This window comes from Pteropus alecto, unplaced genomic scaffold (genome assembly GCF_000325575.1).
Source record: "Pteropus alecto unplaced genomic scaffold, ASM32557v1 scaffold164, whole genome shotgun sequence".
NCBI lineage: Eukaryota > Metazoa > Chordata > Mammalia > Chiroptera > Pteropodidae > Pteropus > Pteropus alecto.
The window spans coordinates 26,710,159-26,732,969 of record NW_006439568.1 but is presented as its reverse complement, the minus strand read 5'-3'; the positions used below and the strand labels follow the sequence as shown (position 1 = coordinate 26,732,969).

The window sequence follows — 22,811 nt, the reverse complement described above, 5'->3', positions numbered from 1 at the left end:
TGATATATGATATATAGATATATAAATAATCTTCTCTATCCAGTCATCTATTGATGGACATCTACGTTGCTTCCATATCTTGGCTACTACTAGTAATGCTGCAAAGAACATATGGGTGCATATAGCTTTTTAAATTAATTTTTTTGTTGTCTTCAGATAGTTACCCAGAAGTGGAATTGCTAGGTCTTATGGCAGCTCTATTTTCATTCTTTTTGAGAAATCTCTATATTATTTTCCATAGTGGCTGTAATAATTTACAGTTCCACCAACTGTTCCCATTGCTCCACATCCTCACCCATATTTGGTGTTTATTGATTTATTGATGACAGCCATTCTGATAGGTGTGAAATGACATCTCATTGTGACTTTAATTTACATTTCCCTGATGATTAGTGATGTTGAGTATCTTTTCATATATCTTTTGGTCATCTGCATGTCCTCTTTGGAGAAATGTCTATTTAGGTCCTTTTAATTTCTCCTTCTGATCATTCATTATTGGTGTACAGAAACACAACAGATTTTTGAATATTGATTCTGTATCCTACAACTTTACTGAATTTATTTATTAGTTCTAATAGTTTTTTGTTGGTGTCTTTATGGTTTTCTATGTATAGTATCATGTCATCTTCAAATAATGAGAGTTTTACTTCTTTTCTGTATTTGGGTGCCTTTTATCTTTATCGTGTCTAATTACTGTGGCTAAGACTTCCAATACTATGTTGAATAGAAGTGGTTATAGTGGGAATCCTTTTCTTGCTCCTGAACTTAGATGAAAGGCTTGTTTTTGGTTGTTTTATAATTCTCCTCTCTTTATTTGTGGTTTGCTGTGTTTTTAGTGCTTTGTTTAGGTTCCTTTTTCTTTGTTTTTTTGTGTATCTTTGTAGATTTTTGGTTTATGGTTACCATGAGGGTTATATATATATCATTCTATATTTATAGCAGTCTATTTTAAGCTGACGGGCATTTAAGTTCAAATATGTTCTATAAGGACTACATTTTTACTCCTTCCTCCTCCATGCTTTATGTTATTGATGTCATACTTCAGATCTTTTTGTTTTGTGTATCTCCTAATTATTGTAGTTTGAGTCGAGCTTGATACTTTTTTCTTTTGACCTTTGTAATAGCTTTTCAAATGTCTGATTCACTGTATTTATTAAATATTTGGGTTTACCTGTGGCTGAATTTTGAAATTATGCTGGGAGAACTAGTAACAAAAACTGAATGTTAAATGGGGTCTTTTCCCCTTCCTCATCCGACCAGTTATTCCTGTCTAATCTCATCTAGAAATTTCATCTACAGGGCCATCAAAATAAATTGTGCTACACACACAATTTGGTTTTCTCTTTTACTTCACTTAGCTCTCATTTAAGAAACTAGTGCAGAGATTAGAGCCATTAACCAAGAGGAGAAGGTTATAAAAAGAAAGACAAACATAAACAAAGGAAGCGATTAGGGTCATACAATTATCCAATTTGCTTTGTCTAGTTTCTCCATGAGATGAAAAGTTTATAATGGAAACTACTAAAGGCATTTTCTATTTTTACTGTGGTTTTAGCCATTTCCCTGTGTCATTAAGAAATCTCATGGGCGATGTTTGGGTTGGCTCTTTTTGCAAACAGGAATGCAATGTGTCTGTGTCCCTCTTTTCCCTTCTTGAGGGTATTATTATTGTTTAATTAATTAGAATGAAATGCTTTGTTTAACTTTTTAGGAGATCATTATCAGTTTTGCATTGAGTATGTCACTTTGTTTGTGATTATTCTCTAACTTAATAATTATATTCCCATTATTTCTCTCAGGGCTATGAATTGTTTCCTGGAAATTTTACTGAGAAAAATGGACTCAACATAATTCCTTGGTGACATATATTTCCATATATAGTTACTGGACTCAATAATGTTTGCATGTAAAAAAGGAGTCTCTAATACCCTATCTCTTGATATCGATTAAATATCTATTTTTGTTCATACCATCATCATAAGAGTATTACTGGTATGACATATGTCCATTTGAAATGAGCATGTTATAAAGGGATAATGACATACCCTCTTATAAGGAACATGTCTTCACAAACCTCAATTAACAAAACTCCATGACTCTGTCAAAGATAATTACTGCTTTGGTCATTGTTTATAGCTAGAAATTGAAACACCAAAAGATACTTTTTGTAAGTCAAGGTCAAAAGGTTTACAATTGGACTTGCTTTCATTTTGAAAACGTATCTTTTTAGCAAAAAACTTTAAATTGTGAAAATGTTATATTTTACTCTTAACTATTTACAGTGAAATACAAGAATTAGAAAATAATTTCTAAAGAAAATAAACATACAGTTATAATCTCTCCCTGTTTGGGGGAAAAGCAGTTTTGCACTTTGAATTTAAATATGCATGGTTACTAAATTTTATATTTGTTGAATGGTATAATTGAGAGATTTAAAAAAATCATTCAACATATGCCTCGGTGATAATCGCTGCCATATTTTAAAGTCTGAGAAGTCAAAAATTATCAAAATATATATTTTTTATCGCAGAGTATAAAAAAGTAAATTTTTGGATAGCATTTGGAAACACAAGGAATAGAAAAAAAGAGTAAGATGATTTTCTGTTTTCTCGGGTAAAAGTATGGTAAGCAGGAAAATGACCCCCAAAAATGTTCATGTCCTAATACGAACCTGTGAATATGTATGCTACCTTACATGGCAAAGAAACTATGTAGGTGTGGCTAAGTTAAGGACCTTGAGATGGGGATGATTTCAAGGTGGACTCAATTCAATCACAACAATTATTAAAAATGGAAGAAGGAAGCAGAATACGAGGTTCAAGTGATGTGATGTGAGAACTAGATGTATCAATGCTGGCTTTGAGGATGGAGAAAGGAGATTGTGAGCTAAGAAATGTGGGTAGCATTTAAAAACTAAAAAGAAGAAAATGAAGTTTCCTCTAGAGCCTCCAGAAAGGATTGTAGCCCTGCTGACATCTTGATTTTAGCTCAGTGAGACTCATATTGGACTTCTGATGTACTAAACTGTAAGATAATACATTTTTGTTGTTAAGACACCACGTTTATGACAATTTGTTATAGCAGTATTAGAAAGCTAATACTGATTTTATATTCCAAATTAGCAGTACCATGAAAAGCATGACTATTATAGCCTTTCCCCCCTTTATAAAATCAAGGCATTTTGAAGCTAGAAAAGACTTTGGTTTAACTCCTTTATTGTACAGATAAGGAAACTAGTCCACATATAGTGAGAAGGAATGTGAATTACCTTAGGCCTCATTTTTCAAGGCAGAGACAGGACTAGAATCTAAGTTCACTAAATTCTGGATCAGTGTTAGTCATAATATGTCTCTCAGCTTCTTTCACCAATGTAGGGTTTTGATTATAGTTTAATAATTTGCAGAACTGTTTGGAAGAATGAATAGTTGTTAGAAAGTGCACATATTTTCAAATAATGCATAGAAGTATATTTCTTTGCTGTTCTCATCTGTCACTAATTGAGAGTTAAACATATTCACTTGAACTACCTACATATCACTTAAAACTTAATCTGTCTAAGATTAAACTTGGGATCTTGCTTTTTAAATCAGCTCCCTCTGGAATTTTCTGGTTTTCTCTTTTACACCTCTCTGAGGTTTCACATATCCAATCAATCAACAAGATCTGATGCCATTCCTTCCTCATGGTGCTTCCCTTTTCTTGCATTTCTACTGCTACAAATTACACCCACACTAGACAACCACTCTAATAGGTCTGTTTCCTTCAGCTTCTCTTCAACTTCCAGTTAATCCAGCACAGTACTGCAAAACGATTCCTTCTAAAGTACATCTTTATATAATTGACTTGTCCCCACACATTCAGTAGGACTCCATTTCCAAACAAGATCAAGTTCAAACTCCTTATTCTATTGTTTAACAGGTTTATAGGATTTGATCCCAATTCTTTTATAATATTGCCTCCTCCCACTCCCATCTACAGACCAAATTAATTAATTCATTGCCCCATGAGCATGATTCATTCTCCTACATTTCATTCTCTTCTAAAATATTCTCTCTGCTTCCTTTTCCATGTATCTAAATTCTACCTATATCAAGTCCCTGTACAGCAGGTTCCAGCATCTTTTGGCAGACAACCTATAGTAATCTCACCTTCCACTTTGAAATCCCAAAGCAATTGATCTCTACTACTCATTTAAAATTCAGTTTGCATTGCTAGTGTCTTTTACATCTTTAAACTTTTTATTTTAAATCATGGAGCAAACTAGGTCTCTTACTTATTTGCATTGTTCTTCAAACCCAGTTTCCTGCTTAAAGCAGGCCCTCAAATATTTATGAAGAGATGGAAAATAATTTTTTAAATCCAAGATAAATGTTCATAATGACAACTCTTCTATATCAGCAATAATAAGCATCAGCAGTTAGCACTATTTTAAAGTCATCTGCTCTACTTAGAAAGTATAACCACACATTCAGATTTGCCCAGGACTGTCCTGGTTTCTTACTATTTTTCTGGCTATTAATAATGTCTACTTTCACCCTCAAAAGTATCTTGACTTAGATGATACATTATATGGTCATCCTACCCTTAAGGTAGTTTGGACTGTGGTAATGGCAAAACCCAGAAAGCAAATCCTGCTCATGTTCCAGTCACCCATCCAGCTAAACAGTATTCTCTCTCATACAGAATGATCATTTTCTCCGACACCACCTCTGCATAATTATTGTTATTTAAATTTCACATGGAAGGTTCAAACATTTTGGTGGTACACAACTTTAGATTAATGTATCGAAGTTGAATCAACTTAAGATAAAAACCATAGATAACTGAATATAACTGTGACTACCAGAAGTTTAGAAATCCTCATACACTGCTGGTAGGAATGTAAATTGGTACAGCAACTATGAAAAACAGTAAAGAGGTTCCTCAACAAATTAAGATTAGAATTACCATATAATTCAACAATTTCTCTCCTGGGTATCTACCCCCAAAATTTGAAAACCTTTTATTAGTAAAGATATATGCACCCCTATGTTCACTGTGGCATTATTCATGGTGGCCAAGACATGGAAACAATAGATTTGTCCTTCAATAATGATTGGATAAAGAAGATGTACATATATACAATGGAATATTGCTCAGCCATAAGAAAAATTACTGCTGTTTGTGACAACATAGATGGATCTTGAGAGTATTATTTTAAGCGAGATAAGTCAAGTAAAAGAAGTTGAGAACCATATGATTTCACTTATATGTGGAATATAAAACTGAAAGCAACAAATGAACAAGACAAATAAATAAAAACTCATAGACACAAACAACAGTTTAGTGTTTACCAGGGGGAAAGAGGGTGGGGGGAGTTAGAAGTAGTCAAGACATAGTGTATAAGTTCATTAATACTGTAATTGTTTTGTCATTTTCTGAATAAAATAAGGAAGATTCATACCATTTCAATTTTTCTGAACAATAAATACATATTAATTTTGTGACTGTTTAGAATTAGAAATGTGATGTTTTCTGATCCTCTTAGTGCCTAATGCATATTAAATTGACTAACTATTGCATAAATGGTTTTTTTTTTTTTTTTTTTTGGTCATTTCCAGTTATTTTATGTCAAGAATAAAGACCCATTTGTTATCAAGTGCCACCCTCCTTCAACTGTTCCTTCAGGTGGCAAATCCTGTCAGAAACAACATTCTGTAAAGCTCAAAAGGGTAACCAATACCAGCACTATCAAATGGGTTCTTTCTTCATGATAAAGTATTTACTCTAAAGGTTAACATTTTCTAAGTTAGTTCCTGAAAAAATAATTTTAAAATAGATATTTTTTTAATAGAAAGGAGGCTTCCAGGCAACTAGTTTTTGTATAATCTCTCTCTAGTTAACTGGAAAAGCAACATAAAACCCTAAAGGTATGTAAAAGCATCTATTTACTAACACGGTTAATCTGATTATCATACTAATGCATTTTGTGCATATTTTCACTCTAAAAACAGGGAACTAAACAATGTCATTAAAGTAACATGTTTCAAATGCCAAGCACCTGGTAATGTATTTTTCAGTCTAAAATTTCTTTACCCAATTTTTAATAATTTTTAAATATTCTTAAATTTATGCAGCATAATTTATAAATTCATACTGTATACTTATTCTAATTCCATTGTCATACACTTTTATCATTGTCATATACTTACTAAATGTTACTTTTGTTTAATTTTTTAAAATTATTTTAATATGGTTAGAATCAATGGTTATTCCAAAGCAAAACAAGTTTCCTTTAAAAATTTTTCTTCTCACAATTTTCTGACACTCCCATGTCTTTGCCTATCAATTTATTGAGGCATATAACTCTAGACTTTGAGTCATTTTCTCTTAGTGCTTTGATGACATTATATCACTTTTTTCTGACATCTGCTTTCAGTCCATTGTCATTTTTTTGTACACAATCTAGTTTCTTAAAATTTTATCTTTAGCTCTTAATAGTTGCTCTTTGGTAGTATACAGTTTTACCAAAAAAATGTCCAGGTATGGATTTGTCTAGGTCTTATTTGTTCTGCTTGGCACTCATTGTGCTTTTTCAGTGTGAAGTATCATGTATTTCATCAGTATTTGAAAATTTTCTGCCATTAGTAAGATTTCACATCCAGGTCTCTGGTAATTTTTTTAACCACTTATTTTTATATAGTCTTACGCCACTTTGTTGCTGTTTTTATAACGCACTCATATTTAATCGATAAAAATATATCCTTACTTCCCTTTTAGTTTTTAAAATGAAATTATATAGATGTCAAACCTCTTTATTTTTTCTTCAGTGATGACTAATGTTAACCTGCATGTATGCTTGTGTGTGTATGTGCATGTGCGCACAAAATCCTGTAAGAAAATTCTTCCATTTATGTAGCTTGAATACCAGTGGTTCTATGTTCCACTTCACAAGTCAACAGAGGAAAAGCCTCATCTTTTTCATATGACAGCTTTTGAAATACATGAAGAGAACCGTTGTGAATAATTGTATCACCATCAATAAATTTATTTGCACTTTTTCTTATGGTTCGAAATTAAAATGTGCATATTATTGTGCTATCATGATATCAGGAAGCATAAGCTAAAGTCCTAATTCTGTTATTTCAAAGATTTGAAATATAAGAACAAGTTACTTAACTTACTTAGTTGCTTCAATTATGAGTGGAGACAATGAAAACCAAGTCACAAAGTTAATACGAGGATCAGGAACTCATGGTACTCAAAGGTCGCTTCCTCAGGAAAGTTTCCCCAAACTTCTTGCTATAGCCTTAATCCTTGTGTCCTCCCAAAATTTGTATGCTGTAGTCCTCATGACTAACATGACGGTATTATGAGGTGGGCCTTGGGAGGTTATTAGGTCGTGAGAGCAAGGCTCTCATGATTGAGAATAGTGTCCTTATAAAAGAGACCCACAGTGTTCCTTATCATCTTCAGCCATGTGAGGATACAAGAAGTCCATGACTCAAAAGAGGCCCCCCACCCAACCATGCTGGAACTCTGATCTTGGATTTCCAGTCTCCAGAACTATGATAAATAAATTTCTGTTGTTTATAAGCCACCCAGTCTGTTGTATTTCATTTTAGCAGTCTGAGTAGACTAAAACGCCTCCTAAGTATCCATTTGCTCTGTCTATGACTCTATAGTATGGGTGTATAATGCCTTACTATAATCTTATAACATTGTATTTTAATAAACAGTCTGTGATCTCCTCAATGTCATGGACTGTGTCTTATTCATCTTTGGGCCCTGAGAGCCTAGAGTAAGTACCTATTTAAGGTATCGAAGGCAAAATATATGTAAAAGTAATTTTGTAATTGGAAAGCACTACCATTATCCATTTTACAGTTGTTTAAAAACTTTTGACTCTCTTTTTGACTTATTCAGTCCTTTAAAGTAATAGAACAGATGAGGCTCATCATGCGATAACCAAATTCTAGTCTTTTTAATTTCTTAAAATAGGTAGCACATAATCAAAACATTAAACTCTTCCTGAATTGGCATACAACAAAGATTAATTTTAAGTTTTATCTTCTACTAGCTCCTTCCACAGCCTAAAATCATACACATATTTACCCATCCTCGAAATCTTTCCTCAAGCCTTTCTCACCCTCCAGGGGATAACCTATTACTTTCTACGTTTTACCATCTACATTTTGTGGAGATTAGTCAAGACTTGCTAGCTTTATTCCTGTGTTACCAGTTAGCCTGATGATCAATACAACCTGCTTTCAATCCTCCCTGTGAATGACACAGAAGGATACCATCTTCCTCCCCCAATTTTCCAGCCCAGTTTTTCCTCCTCAGCTTTGAATCTCTCAAGTTGGAGCCTTTAATTAACTCATCTTTGAGACCATAATGGAGTAGTACTATGGAAAACAGATTGCAGGTTCCTCAAAAAAATTAAAAATAAAACTAAAAATATGATCCAGCAATCCTACTTCTGAGTATATATCCAAGGACATTGAAATAAGAATCCCATAGAATTATTGCACTCTTGTGTTCACTGCAGCATTAAACACAATAGCCAAGATACAGAAACAGCCTAAGTGTCTTGTCAATAAATGAATAGATAAAAACTATGTGATATTTATACCATGGAATATTATTCAGTCATGAGAAAGAAGGAAATACTGCCATTCACAACAGCTTATGGATCTTGAGGGCATTATACTCAGTGAAATAAGTCAGACAGAGAAAGACACATGCTGTATGATCTCACTTATATGTGGAATCTAAAAAGACGAATGCAGAGAAACAGTAAAGTAGTGCTTACCATGAGTTGGGGTGGGGGAAATGGGAAAATACTGGTCAAAAATTACAAATTTCCATTTATAAAATTAACAAGTTTGGGCATGTAATGTGCAGTATTATGATTATAACTAATAATAGTGTATCATATATTTGAATGCTGCTAATAGATCTTAAGTGTTCTCACCATACACACAAGAAAAGAAATAATAACTCTGTGATGGGAAGGAGGTGGAAGCTAATACTATGGTGGTAATCATTTTGCAATTTCTAAATGTATTCATTCAACACATTGTACACTTAAACCTACATAACATTATGTGCCAATTATGTCTCAGTAAAGCTGGGAACAAACATTATACTATCATAGAAGTCAATTCTTAGATACATCTCTAGATAGCATTGGTTGATTTAGATAAAGATAAGAGTAGGTCTTATGCTCATATTCACACAAAAAGCACCATTTACCTTTGATGGTGGGACAAATTCAACACATTCCAACCATGTAGTTAAAAAGGACTTTCCACATATTGTACATTTTCTTCCTCGAGAGATTGTGTTCCTGACTTGTGGATACCATGCTATGGCTTGCATTAGGAAAGGATTCTTTTCTGCTAGCTGATTCATTATAAATCTTGATGTTATTTCCTAGATTCAAAAAGAATATAGTTCCTCAGATAATTTGCAAAATAGCTGTTTTGTATTACGTTGATTCTCATTTCACTGATTTGTATTTTGGGCTTATTCCTCACAGTTTCTGTTATTTTTTCATAGTATATACAATGAATTATATTGTCAATGACTAGTATTGTAAATAAGTTTAGTTTTTGACAATGTAAGAAAAGCAACTTACTTCCATTGTAATATTTCTGTCTTTTACATACAGGAATCCAAGTTATAATAAGTTTACATTATTAGATAAAGTTTAGTTCAAATTTTGTACCTCTCATTACAACAAGCAAGGACTGTACAAATATTCAGACTGAACTGGGAAACTAACTATCATATTTACTAATGGCTAAATCCTTACTGCTAAAATTGTAGATCATGGACCAGTAGAATTTGTAGCACCTGGAAGCTTATTAAAAATTCAGAGTCTCGGCTGCATTCCAAACCTACTGAATCAGAATCTGCAATTAATAAGGTTCCCCCACGTAATCCTTTTGCATATTAAAGTTTGAAAAGCGTTAGTCTAAGTTAGCTACTGTATTAAGTACCTCAATAGAGCCATGTTGGTAAAGAGCACCAATTTCTATTAACCACATCTCTGAATTAAATTAGTATTAAACCTATCCACATAGATATTCCAGAAATTTTACTTTAGGTAATAATAATATTAAATAATAAAAGGGCGGTGAGGAAATATAAGCTGACTTTCGCCATAACCATCAACAACATAATTATCTTAAAGAAAACTCTAATTATGTAATACTTAAAATAAAATCTTCAGTGACCAAGCAAACAAAATGAACATTTAATTTACTCCATCAATGGCCCCCATTGTTTGTGCCAGTAGCTGGAAGCCCTGTATAAATGTTACATAAACAGTGGATGAATTTTAAATGTAAATAAGTGTGTGAAACTTTTTCTGGTCAAAGTAAAAGATTTATCAGTGATATTAAGGTAGTCTACATCAGTCTCTGATAGGAATCTTTGGGAATACCTACATATGTACATAAATTATCTTTCACCTATTCATCCTAATTAAAATCTTTTAAAAGTAACAACAAAATCATGGATTGCCGTATCCTGTTTCTTATTACTCTATCCCTTCCACTTAACAAGCATCTAGGAAAGCTGCCTTTATACAGCAAATGCCCTGAGCATAAGTTCCTTAAATGTCTGATTCTTCAACAGCATAACTTTCTACACATTTAAGCTCATTCTCCTGGGTGGTTGGTTACATTTTTTTTTTCCAGAAAGGATGACATAACTGAGGTCATCCTTTCTGAAAAAAAAAAATTACCCTTTCACACTAATATTACCTACTAAGTTATATGTCTATTATTACTCTTTCTTTACCTACTTACGCAGACCACAGCTTGTGATTCTGAATGAAGTACGTTTTTAGCTACAAGAATTCAAAGTGTAGGTCTCACTATAAAGCTGTAGAAAACTAATAGACAAGGATTCACTCCCCCAAATATCAGATGATGGAAGAATTTGCTGAAATACCTATAAATGGGACCTATAAATAGACCACAATCCACACAGTTCACTTTTTTTCATTTATAATTTTTGGACCCAAACATATTTGTTGCACTTAGTATGCCTCTTGACAACTCTTATAGTACCCATTATTTATATTCTCCTAGTTGCTGCCAATGTGTTACTTTGGAAGAATAACATATACCATTGAAATATAAAGTTATTATTTGAAAACATGAGTATATATAAAGATCCAATTGTCATGACCAATAGTATTTTTTAAGTTACCATTTAAAGATATGTGCAATGCAGTTTTTGTGAATATACAACTTAATGGTTGCCTAATACTAATGCTATTTAAAAGTCAAAATATCTTTTATGGACAAATAAATTATTCCTCTTGAATAGTTTGTATGCTCTTTTGTTAGAATATTTTTTAGATAACTATATGTAGGTAACCATATATAACTATGTTTAAGCTATCAGATTAAAATTAGTTTCAGGTGTATTTTTTTATTTTTCCTTACATATAATGATTTAATTTGAATTATAAAACTATCTACATACAAATTATATTTATATAAATATAAAATACATAAGATTTAAAAACAAACATGAATCTTTAGAAGGAATAATGAATTTTGGAACTGTAGTATAATCAGTTGCCACTCAGTGTATGATAGACACTAAAACATAACATCAAGAGCAAAGATTCTGAGTCACAGTCATATCAATAAACAGGTACAAATCCAGGCTCTATGATGTACTAGCTCTGTGACCTCATTTGGACAAGTCCTTAACTTCTCTGATCTTGAATAACTCATCTATAAAACAGGGATATTCTTCCAGTATTATCACATAAGAGTTCAAAGAATTAAATTAGATAGCATGAGTAAAACTTAGTCTGGCATCTACTGATGCAGTATATTCTGGCTGATATTTTGTTATAATATAGTTATCAACATTAAATTAGTTCATAAACCTCTGAGGTGAAAAAAAATGTTTAAAATTCTTAACCAATACATAGCCTGAATCTGAGCCCTATAATTCTTTGATAGTCTAAGTAGTTTAATCAGTAATGTTAACTGACAGAAATTACTTTTACGTTAAGTACAAATATGAAATGTACAATAAATTTGTCACCTTTCTAAGAAAAATTCTTAGAGTTACTTTTAATAAATACCCAAGTCATTCTTGTCATAGAGTGCACTCTTGTAAAACCACCGACACACTGGGTTAACTGCTAATCCAGCCCCATTCACAAATCAGGACCACCTCCAACCAGGGATTACCCCTATTTCCTTTTCCCTCACTTCAGGCAGCCCCTTTTTGAAGCATTTCTACAGCATGGAGTCTGGAATCCAGTTGCTGAGGTTGGCATCATCATCCCAACATTTACTAGCTCTGTGAAACTACACAAATTATTTAAACTCTCTGGGACTCAGTTTACCTATAAAAGGGGGACAATAATGGTACTTATCTTTTAAAGATTATTGGGGGATTAAATTAACTCATTTTTGTTAAGTGCTTAGAATGATGTCTTGCTCGTATTAAGCTTTACATGTGTTAGTTTTTATTATTGTTATTGTTGATATTATTCTGAAATGCTTAATTCAAGGAGAACAAATAGGTTATAAGGGATTAAACAAATTAAATACTGCAATTTTAAAAACCATTTACAATTAAATTTTGAATAAGATTTTTTTTTTTCACACAAGAATTGAAAATAATATTGTTTGTGGAAGTATAGATTGATTCTATGGAAGGGAATTTGAAATGAGTTAATCAAACTTTAAAAGATGACAATTCTTTGACCAAACAATTTCACTCAGAGGAATAATATGGACATGAGAAATTTGCTGGAGATAGTCATTGTAGCCTTGTTTATAAAGGCCAGAAAGCCAGAAAATAATTAATAATCTAAACAGCTAACAGCAGGGAAGTAGGTAAAAACACTATGCTGTAATCATATATTAGAAAATGTTGTATATATCAAAAAAAGAGATCATAGATTTACTTTTATTGGTTGGAAAGGTATTTACAATATTTTGAGGGGAAAAACAAGTAAGTAGTATGCAGAGTTTGAACTCATCTTTAATAAAAAAAAAAACTTCAGGATTTATGGAAAGTTCTAGCAAAATGAATGTCAGAGAATAATGATAATATTTCTACATACTGGATTTCTGAGTATTTTTATCAACTTCTATTGTTTTTTTCCTCTAATTTCTCTAAAAGAGCTCGAATTACCTTTGTAATAAATTTTTCTTTTAATCAGTATGGCATTGAAACTAATTTTTATTTTCTTCCTTGCTCATCTGTATGTTCTAGTTTTCTGTATTAAACATACATTATTTATGTAACAAAGGAAATATTATTTTTTAAAAAACTAAACCATTGAACAAGATTGGTTGTTTCCTGCATCCAGGAAACTTGAATCCTACACAATTTTTGAAAGTCTTAAGACAATCCTCCTTGTTCAGTTACATAAAGACTTAAAAGGACCTGAGAAGTTCAAATTCATAATTGAGACATACTCAAAGGTGGGAATATTTGTGAACTTTAACTCATCTAACACCAAAGGACAAACAAAGAGAGTCCACTAATATGCTTTCCTATTCCTTCTTTTAATATCACTAACTTTCTTAACTAAAGTGAACATGATTTCTGGATCATATTCATTCATCCACTAGGAAATGAGATCAAGTAAAAAGGGATGGAAGAGGCAAAGATCCCAGTAAGAACAAATCAAATATATCTTTAGATAATGTGTGTGTGTGTGTGTGTGTGTGTGTGTGTGTGTGTCAAGGTGAAAGCAAATTTCTCCCTTTTCTTTTTTTCCAAGAAAATGTTTCCATTTCTTTGAATTTAGTCATTCTGGAAATGAGATAGGATTATACTGAATTCTGTAAGCAAGTCAAAAAGATGTACATTGCCAATGGACTAGAGTTACATTAGTTATTTGCTGGCTTGGCTGGAATGCTTTAAAAGAAAACTTTTTAAAACTTAAATCATGACTTTAAAGACTTGTGTGAATGATATAAGGCTTCACCTGTAGATTCCAGACCTCCTCTTGTTTTACAGCACTAACAGGCTGCTTCAGGAACAGTGGGTTTCCCTCACAGTAGAATTCCCTCAGCTTCAGATCCTGAAACTTTCAAAACAAAATAAAAACTTTATTTCACAACAAAATAACAAACTTTACTTCTGAGGCTAAATCTTCAATAAAAGTAGTCTAAAATTGCTTTATTTAGGACTTATATTCCACATTAATATTTTAACAACAGGACGTACTCTAGTTGTTAGAAGCATAAGAATCTTTATGCTAGTATGAATGGCAATGACCTTAGTGGTCATTGGTGGCATCTCCTCTAAGAGACGGCTGAGACACTTGTTCAGGATCACAGAACTTATTAGAAACAAAACAGGGATTAATCAAATGTTGAGAACATTTTACAAATAATATATTTATTAGAAAATCATATTTATTAGAAAAAATTATATTCTAATATACACCAAAATCTAGGTCTTAAAGACTGTCTGATGATTCATTTTAGAGAAACAGAAGAACATCAAAATGTTCTCATTATAATCTGTCGTGCACAGTGAAAATTAAAAAAGAAGAAAAAATATACAGTTCACAGGATATTGAATCTTCTATGAAGAAAACCTAAATTCAACTGGAATTTACCATTTGAGTAGACAAATAAGGGATTCTCATATTAATTTAATGCCTTGTCACCCAAAAACTCATGTAGCTTTCAAAGTTAAAATTCATTTAGGGAGTTACTTTTCTGAGCCTTAATTTCAGCTGTGAAATAGGGAAAATATGACATATTCAGGTGAAACAGTTCTGTGGAAATAAAAAAAATAGGGAGTCCTGGTATGTGGCATGTTCTGATTCCATGATGTAAATACTCCTACTATGGTTTATTCCATTCACTGAACACAGAGTCGGGAAAAGATGTAGAAAATCAGCTCTTGTAAGCCAAGACAAACTGGCACCGTTACACCACTGCAACTCATATTTATAATCAGATATTTCCCTGATTTCAGTCCAGGATTTGAAAACAAAAGAAGCACTCAACAAATTAGAAATAATTGATTTAAAATATCTTTCCAGGGCATCATGTCATTAATTTTAAAAGTCTCAGGAAATTTCTACAACATAGACAAGATTTTAAAATAAGATACAAACTAAGACTGGATTAAACATGGCAAAGTGAGAGATATTCCCAGATCTCTCCCCTTGAAACAACAATAAGCTGAACATCTAAAACTCAGCAAAAACACCCAAACTGCACACCAGCACATCTGAGCATGGGATCTGCACATAAGAACTACCACAGGTCAGAACCCCGGGTGTCAGGCAGCGGACTGGGAGAAACAAAGAAACTGCCTCTCACAGCCAGAGCTCCCTGAACAACGCTGCCTGGTAAAGCTGTGAGCTCCCCATGGCTGGCGGCAGCTCCCAGTCATTATGGCAGAAGGCAGAGAAATGCGGCTGACAGAAAAACAGGGATGGCAGAAAAACAACAGTTAATTTTTACCAGCCGTGGTTGTAAAACCAAAGCTGAGCCATAGCCCCCATCCACCATCCCAGAGGGCCCCTCCTGCCATACCCTACAAGACAGAACACCATGGAGCCCCAGGGGAATCTGAGCAAACACTACGGAAACTGTTGCTAAAACTGACAGGAATGAGACTGAGGGTACTAAGCATGATTAAACATCTATAAGAAAAGAAAAAAAAGACATTATTAAGACTTTATATAAAGCAGATCCAAGAGGCTTAAATGCCACCTACTGGAAACCAAAAGAAAAACACTTTCTTTCCAACAGACTAGGGACCATTAAAAAATAAATCTTCTTTCTAGAAAAAAAAAAAAAAAAGACACACTTCGATTAATGCCCAGGCAGAGAAATAGTCCATTAAACACCATGAACAACCAAGGTGACAAAGCATCTCATAAAGAAAGAGAAATCTCCAGAAAATAAGCTTACAGACATAGACATATTTGAATTAAATGACAGAGAATTCAGGATTGTACTTCTAAAAAAATTCAATGAGATCCAAAAAGAATCATATCAACAATTTCAGGAATTGAAAAAACTAGATGAGCAGAATGAGTTCTTTAGCAAGAATATTGAAACCTTCAAAAAGAATCGAATACACCTTCTAGAAATAAAGAACACACTGCAAAAGTTGAAAAATTAAATAGCAAGCTTGGGAAATAGAGTTGACCAAATAGAGGAAAGGATCAGTGATATCGAAGACAGAAATCTAGGAATAAATCAAAAGGAAGAAGAGAGAAACCAAAGAATGAAAAATAATGAAAGAGAAATATGAGAACTAGCTGATACATTCAGGAGAGGAAACATAAGAATAATGGGCATTCTAAAAAGGGAAGGAAAAGAAGCAAGGATTAGAAAGCATTTTCAGACAAAAAGTTGGTGATAATTTCCCAAACCTATGGGAGGAGCTTGAGACTGGAATTCAAAAAGTCAATAGAACACCCAATTATCTCAACACAAAAAGGCCTTCACCAAGACACATTTTATTAAAATTATCAAAAATCAATGACAAAGATAGAATTCTCAGGGCAGCCAAAGAAAATAAGATGGTAACCTATAAATGAAAACCTATTAGATTATCTTGGGACTTCTCAGCACAAACCTTACAACCAAGAAAGAAGGAGCTACCAGCCAAGAATAATGTATCCAGCTAAGCTCTCCTTTAGATATGAAGGAGAAATTAAGACCTTTCCAGACATATAAAAATTGAGAGAATTCTCCACTATGAGGCCTGAACTACAGAAAATACTGAAAGGGGTCAGCTCACCTAAAATAAAATAACAAAAACAAACAAACAAACAAACAAAAAAACATAATTAATACTAAGGTGACTAGCAGGCTGATAAAAGCAGAGGAGTGCAACCCTTACTAGGAACAGGGCATTATAAGCTTAAAATAAGAAGATATTTGCTATAGCAAGATAGAAATGAATGGTCAGCATACATAGAGGCAAATTGAGACAACAATGATTGAGAAGAGGAGGATTCAAAGATCCAGATTCACAAAGAGGAATGGAGATAAGGCACATGCAAAGAAAATGGACGTATAAGTACACACACACACACACACACACACACGTATACATGTGTGTGTGTGTGTGTGTGTGTATAAAACTATCCTTTACATATTTGTAATGGTAACCACACACAGAAAATTCAGAACTGAAGCATATAACAAAAGAAGAAGAACCAGAGGGAAAACCCATAAAAGCCAACCAAAATAAAAAAAAACAAAAAACAGAAACACAAGGACAAGGAAGCAATGAAAACACCAAGCTATCAAAAAGCAAGATAAAATGGCTACAAGAAGACCTCATATTTCAATAATCACCCTAAATGTAAATGGACTGAATTCACCAAGAAAAAGGTAGAGAGTTGCAGATTGGATCAAAAAACAAAATCTTACCATAGGCTGCCTCCAGGAGACACATCTCAGTTCCAAAGACAAATATAGAGTCAAAGTGAAAGGGTGGAAAATGATATTTCAAGCAAATGGCATTCAGAGAAAAGTGGAAGTAGCAATACTAATATCAGACAAAATAGACTTCAAAATAAAAAAGGTAAAGAAAGATTCTGAGAGATACTTCATAATGATAAAGGGAATCATGCATCAAGAAGATATAATGCTTATTAATATCTATGCTCCCAATCAGGGAGCCCAAAATATATAAAGAAATAACTAACAGAACTAAAGGGAGAAACAGACCAAAACATTATCATAATAGGGGACCTAAATACTCCACTGTCAGATATGGACAAATCATCGAAATAGAAAATCAATAAGGAAATAACATCCTTAAATGACACATTAGACCAACTGGACACAATTGACATTTACAGAGCCTTTCATCCAAAAACAGATGCTTATACATTCTTCTCTAGTGCACATGGAACATTCTCAAGGATTTACCACATACTAGGACACAGAGATAGCTTCAACAAATATAAGAAGATTAAAATCATACCAACCATAATCTCTGATCATAATGCTTTGAAACTAGAGATCAACTGCAGAAAGAAATCAGGAAGAACCACAAATACATGGAGATTAAACAAAATACTACTGAAGAATAACTGGGTCAGAGAACAAATAAAAAGAAAGATCAAGAGATACATAGAAATTAATGATAATGACAGTACAACATACTAAACTTTTGGGACATGGCAAAAGCTGTCATAAGAGGAAAGTTCATATCATTACAGGCCTACCTCCAAAAAAGAACGAGCCCAAATAAACAACCTAATGCTTTATCTTAAAAAAACTAGAGAAGGAAGAACAAATGAAGCCTAAAGTCAGTAGAAGGGAATAAATAATCAAAATTAGAGCAGAAATAAATGAAATTGAAAACCAACAACAAAACAATAATAGAAAAAATAAATGCAACGAAGAGCTGCTTCTTCAAAAAGATTAATAAAATTGACAAATCCATGGCTAGACTCACTAAAGATATAAGAGAAAAGACACAAATAAACAATATCAGAAATGAAAGATGGGAAATTACAACAGACACTGCAGAAATACAAAAGATCATACAAGATAATATGAAAAATTATAAAACATCAAATTTAATAAAATAAAAGAAATGGACCAGTACTTAGAAAAATGTAACCTTCCTAGACCAAATCAAGAACTGGAATAACTAAATAGATCAATTAGCAGCATGAAAATTGAAACAATCATCAAAAATCTACCAAAAAATAAAAGTCCAGGACCAGATGGCTTTACCAGTGAATTCTACAAAACATTCAAAGATTTAATACCTATTCTCAAACTCTTCAAAAAAAATAAATAAATAAATAAAGAGGAGCCAATACTTCCCAACTCATTTTATAAGGAAGTGTGAGAAAAAAAAGTGGAAAAAATAATTCCTTTTGCAATTGCAACAAAAAGAATAAAATACCTAGAAATAAATTTAATGAAACAAGTGAAGGACTTATATAATGAAAACTACAATACTTTATTAAAATAAATTGAAGAAGATACAAAGAAATGGAAAGAGATTCCGTGTTCTTGGATTGGAAGAATCAGCATAGTTAAAATGACCATATTACCTAAAGTATTATACAGATTTAATCCCGTCAGCATTTTTTAAAGAAATAAGACAAAAAAATAATCATCAGATTTGTATGAAAACACAAAAGACCCCGAATTGCCAAAGCCATCTTGAGGAAAAAAGAATGAGGCTGGAGACATCACTCTGCCAGACTTCAAATCATACTACAAAGTGACAGTAATCAAAACAGCATGGTGTTGGCAGAAAAACAGACACACAGACCAGTGAAACAGAATCGAGAGTCCAGAAGTAAACCAATATTTATATGGGCAAAAAATTTTTGACAAAAAGTCAAAAACATACAGTGGAGAAAGAAAAGCCTCTTCAATAAATGATGCTGAGAAAACTGAAAAGCCACGTACAAAAGGATGAAACTAGACTGTTGTCTATCACCACACACCAAAATTAACTCAAAATATATTAAGGACATGAATATAAGACCGGAATCAATAAAATGCATAGAAGAAAGCGTAGGAACTGAACTCAAGGACCTTGGACTTAAAGAGGATTTTATGACTTTGACCTCGAAGGCAAGGGAAGTAAAAGTGAAAATAAACAAATGGGACTACATAAAACTAAAAAACTTCTGCTCAGCAAAAGAAGCTGTCAACAAGGTAAATAGACAACCATCCGAATGGGAAAATATATTTGCAAGCAATGCCTTCGATAAGGGTCTAATATCCAAAATATACAAAGAACGCATACAACTCGATAATAACAAACAAAAAAAAAAGACAGATGATCCAATCAGAAAATGGGCTGAGGACTGAACAGACACTTCTCCCTAGAGGATATACAAATTGCCAACAAATATATGAAAAGATGCTCAACAATGCTAGCTATTAGGGAAAAGCAAATCAAAACCACGCTGAAATACCATCCCACACCTGTTAAAATGGCTATAATCAACAGAACAAGTTATAACAAATGTTGGGGAGGATGTGGAGAAATAGGAACCCTCATACACTGCTGGTGGGACTGCAAATTGGTACAACCACTATGGAAAACAAAATGGAAATTCCTCAAAAACCTAAGAATTGATCTACCATATGATCCAGCAATCCCTCTCCTGGGTATTTACCCCAAAGACTTGAAAACCCATATCTGATAATACATTTGCACACTGATGTTCATAGGAGCATTATTCACAGTAGTGAGGACATGGAAGCAACTGAAGTGTGCTATGATAGATGATTGGCTAAAGAAGCTGTGGCACATATATACAATGGAATATTACTCAGCCATAAGAAGAGATGAAATACTGCCATTTGCAACAACATAGATGGACCTTGAAATAATCATACTAAGAGAAATAAGTCAGACAGAGAAGGTTGAAAATTAAATGATATCACTTATACGTGGAATATAAACCTAAAAGTAACAAATGAACAGAACAAACAAACAGTCTCATAGACATGGACAATGGACTAGTGGTTACCAGAGTGGAGGGGTAGGGAGGGGGAAATAAAAAATAAAATGTTTAAAAAATAAAAATATAAGCTTGGAGAAAACCAAAAATAAATAAACAAACAAACAAATAATACAGAGCTCAAGACCATGCTGAATCTCCTTTCTCATAGTTTCACAACAGACATTCTGACTTTCTTAATTCAGTTACCTGTGTTATCCATCAACAGGGAGCAACCTAGACACTTGAATCCAATAGTAGCCCAAAAGCAGTGGTAGATATATTGAAGTAAAAAGGTCAGTTTTTGTGCTTAATGAAACTATCTTTTTTTTTTCCTTTCGGTCATAAAGAAAAACATTCCATAATATATACCTAAACTCATAGTCTTTTTTTTTTTTTTCAAAACTGAGACAAACTTGAACGTCTTGGTATATGAAATGTTGTTAACATACATGAACCTCATTTCAAATTTGACCATGGTTCAAAGGGCATACATTTCTCTTTAGGGGTCATGTTTCTCTTCCTTCAAATCCTGTCACTATTCTCCATCAAATGTGGTAATAGGTTACGTAGCTTGCTAACTTACTACATATAATGTATCAGAAAGAATTCATCTTAATACAAATTAATTAATTAATTAATTAAATTCATTAGTATGTGTTTTGCAGCAGGTAAGCTTAAATAACCTGAAGTCAGCCTCTCAATGTCCACTCTGAATATTCCCCAGAGCAACATTTAAATATCCTCTCTCTATATGCACTACTGGGTTTCCTGTCAGCCTAGCTTCCTAATAGAATGATATTTTCTGCTATTGTTGTTACTCTGGTAGCATAATCAGCTATATTTTCTTCTACTAATGAAATGCTGTTACAGCTTTTGAGTCTTTTTTGAGCATGCCTACTCAAACGACCACTTTTATTAGTTTAATTTCAACTGGAACAATTTTGCCCCTCCTCCACCAAAGGGGTCTTACAGATATTTTTGGTTGCCACAATTGAGAGAGGGAGAAGGCATCGAATTAGTAAAGCCCAGGGATGCTGTTAAATATCCTACAATGTACAGGACAGCCCCCACAACAAACGATTACCAGGCCCAAAATAGTATTAAAATTGGAAAACCCTGTTTTAGAGCCCCAAGATCATAAACATTCAATGACATATATAAACATTCTCCCTCCTTATCTAGAGAGGACATTAGCAGGTGGAAGAAAATGTAGGTTTAAATGAGAGTTTTTAGATTTTTTAAGATAAAGAGAACCTAAGCATGTAGAAGGTAAGTGTCAACACAGAGAGGTTAATATAGAAGAGAAAGAAAGAATAATTGAAAGTAATGATCAGAAGAAGAATATAAAATGATCTTTTAATTATCTTCTCTGTGGCTAGAAGAAAGGAGATATAGGTGCAGGCATGCACAAGTTTTGGAGGTGTAGAACTGAATGATCGAAGGAGTCAGAAGTAAAAGAGAAGTAAAGACACATAAAAGAGAAGTAAAGACACATGAAGTTTCAATGACCTAAAAGAAACTACATAGCTATAGAGCGATAGAGAGCTGGAACATAGGAGGAACCGCTGGTCGAACTGGCATAGTGGACTTTAATTCTTCAAACTTAGAGCAGGTGAAATGATGTTAAGATCTAGACATGACTGTGGAGATGATTTGCTAAGGCAAAGAATGGGAAAGCTCACTAAATCAAAGATTCAAGAATCTTTGAGCATAAGTTGAGCAAAGCAACTTCCTGAGTAATGCTCTCAAACACTTGGTGGTCTACGGGGAATAACCAGCTGGAAGTCCCACAATCTCCATAAATTCTAACATTTGAAAACCAACCTCGTTTCCCCCAAATTTTCTTCTTTCCTTTTTCTCATCACTCACATCAAGTCTCCCACAATAGTCTTTCAATTCAACCTTCTTTATTAAATTTATTGAAGTGTCATTGATTAATAAAATTATATAGGTTTCAAGTGTACAATTTAATAGTACCTTACATATATATTGCTTTGTGTGTTCACCTCTCTTCTTAAAACTTCTCTAATCTATCCTTTCTTTCTATCTCCTATTCCACCCTTCTCCTTGCTACCTCTGCACAATCCTCTTACACTCCCCACCCCAGTCACTAACCTCCTCTGCCTTGATTAAGAGCCTCATGCAATAAATTATTCCAATAGTACTCTAATTGGTGTTAGTGCAAACTTTTGCTGCTGACGTGATCTTTTAAATGAGAATTTGGTCATAATACAACCTTGCTATAAAAATTTCAAGACTCTTTTTTGTCCACAGGATAAATCCAAAAGCCCTAGCATGTCATACTTGGCTTTCCTCAGCCTGTTTTGCCAACCATAGTAAGCCTTACCTTCACCCTTTA

At 33.2% G+C, this 22,811-nt stretch overlaps 1 protein-coding gene across 3 annotated transcripts in view; it reads right to left on the bottom strand.

Moving 5' to 3' along the window:
* Positions 1–22,811, bottom strand: part of LRRC69 (leucine rich repeat containing 69) — an 87,382-nt gene that overhangs the window by 2,889 nt on the left and 61,682 nt on the right. For 2 of the 3 annotated variants that reach the window (XM_006916682.1, XM_025050143.1), the window contains 2 exons: positions 13,967–14,068; positions 9,238–9,417 (listed from right to left, as the gene is read on the bottom strand). In XM_006916682.1, coding sequence (XP_006916744.1) covers positions 9,238–9,417; positions 13,967–14,068 — 282 coding nt within the window. The remainder of the gene's footprint in view (positions 1–9,237; positions 9,418–13,966; positions 14,069–22,811) is intronic. The other variant, XR_003047688.1, reaches the window with a different exon arrangement.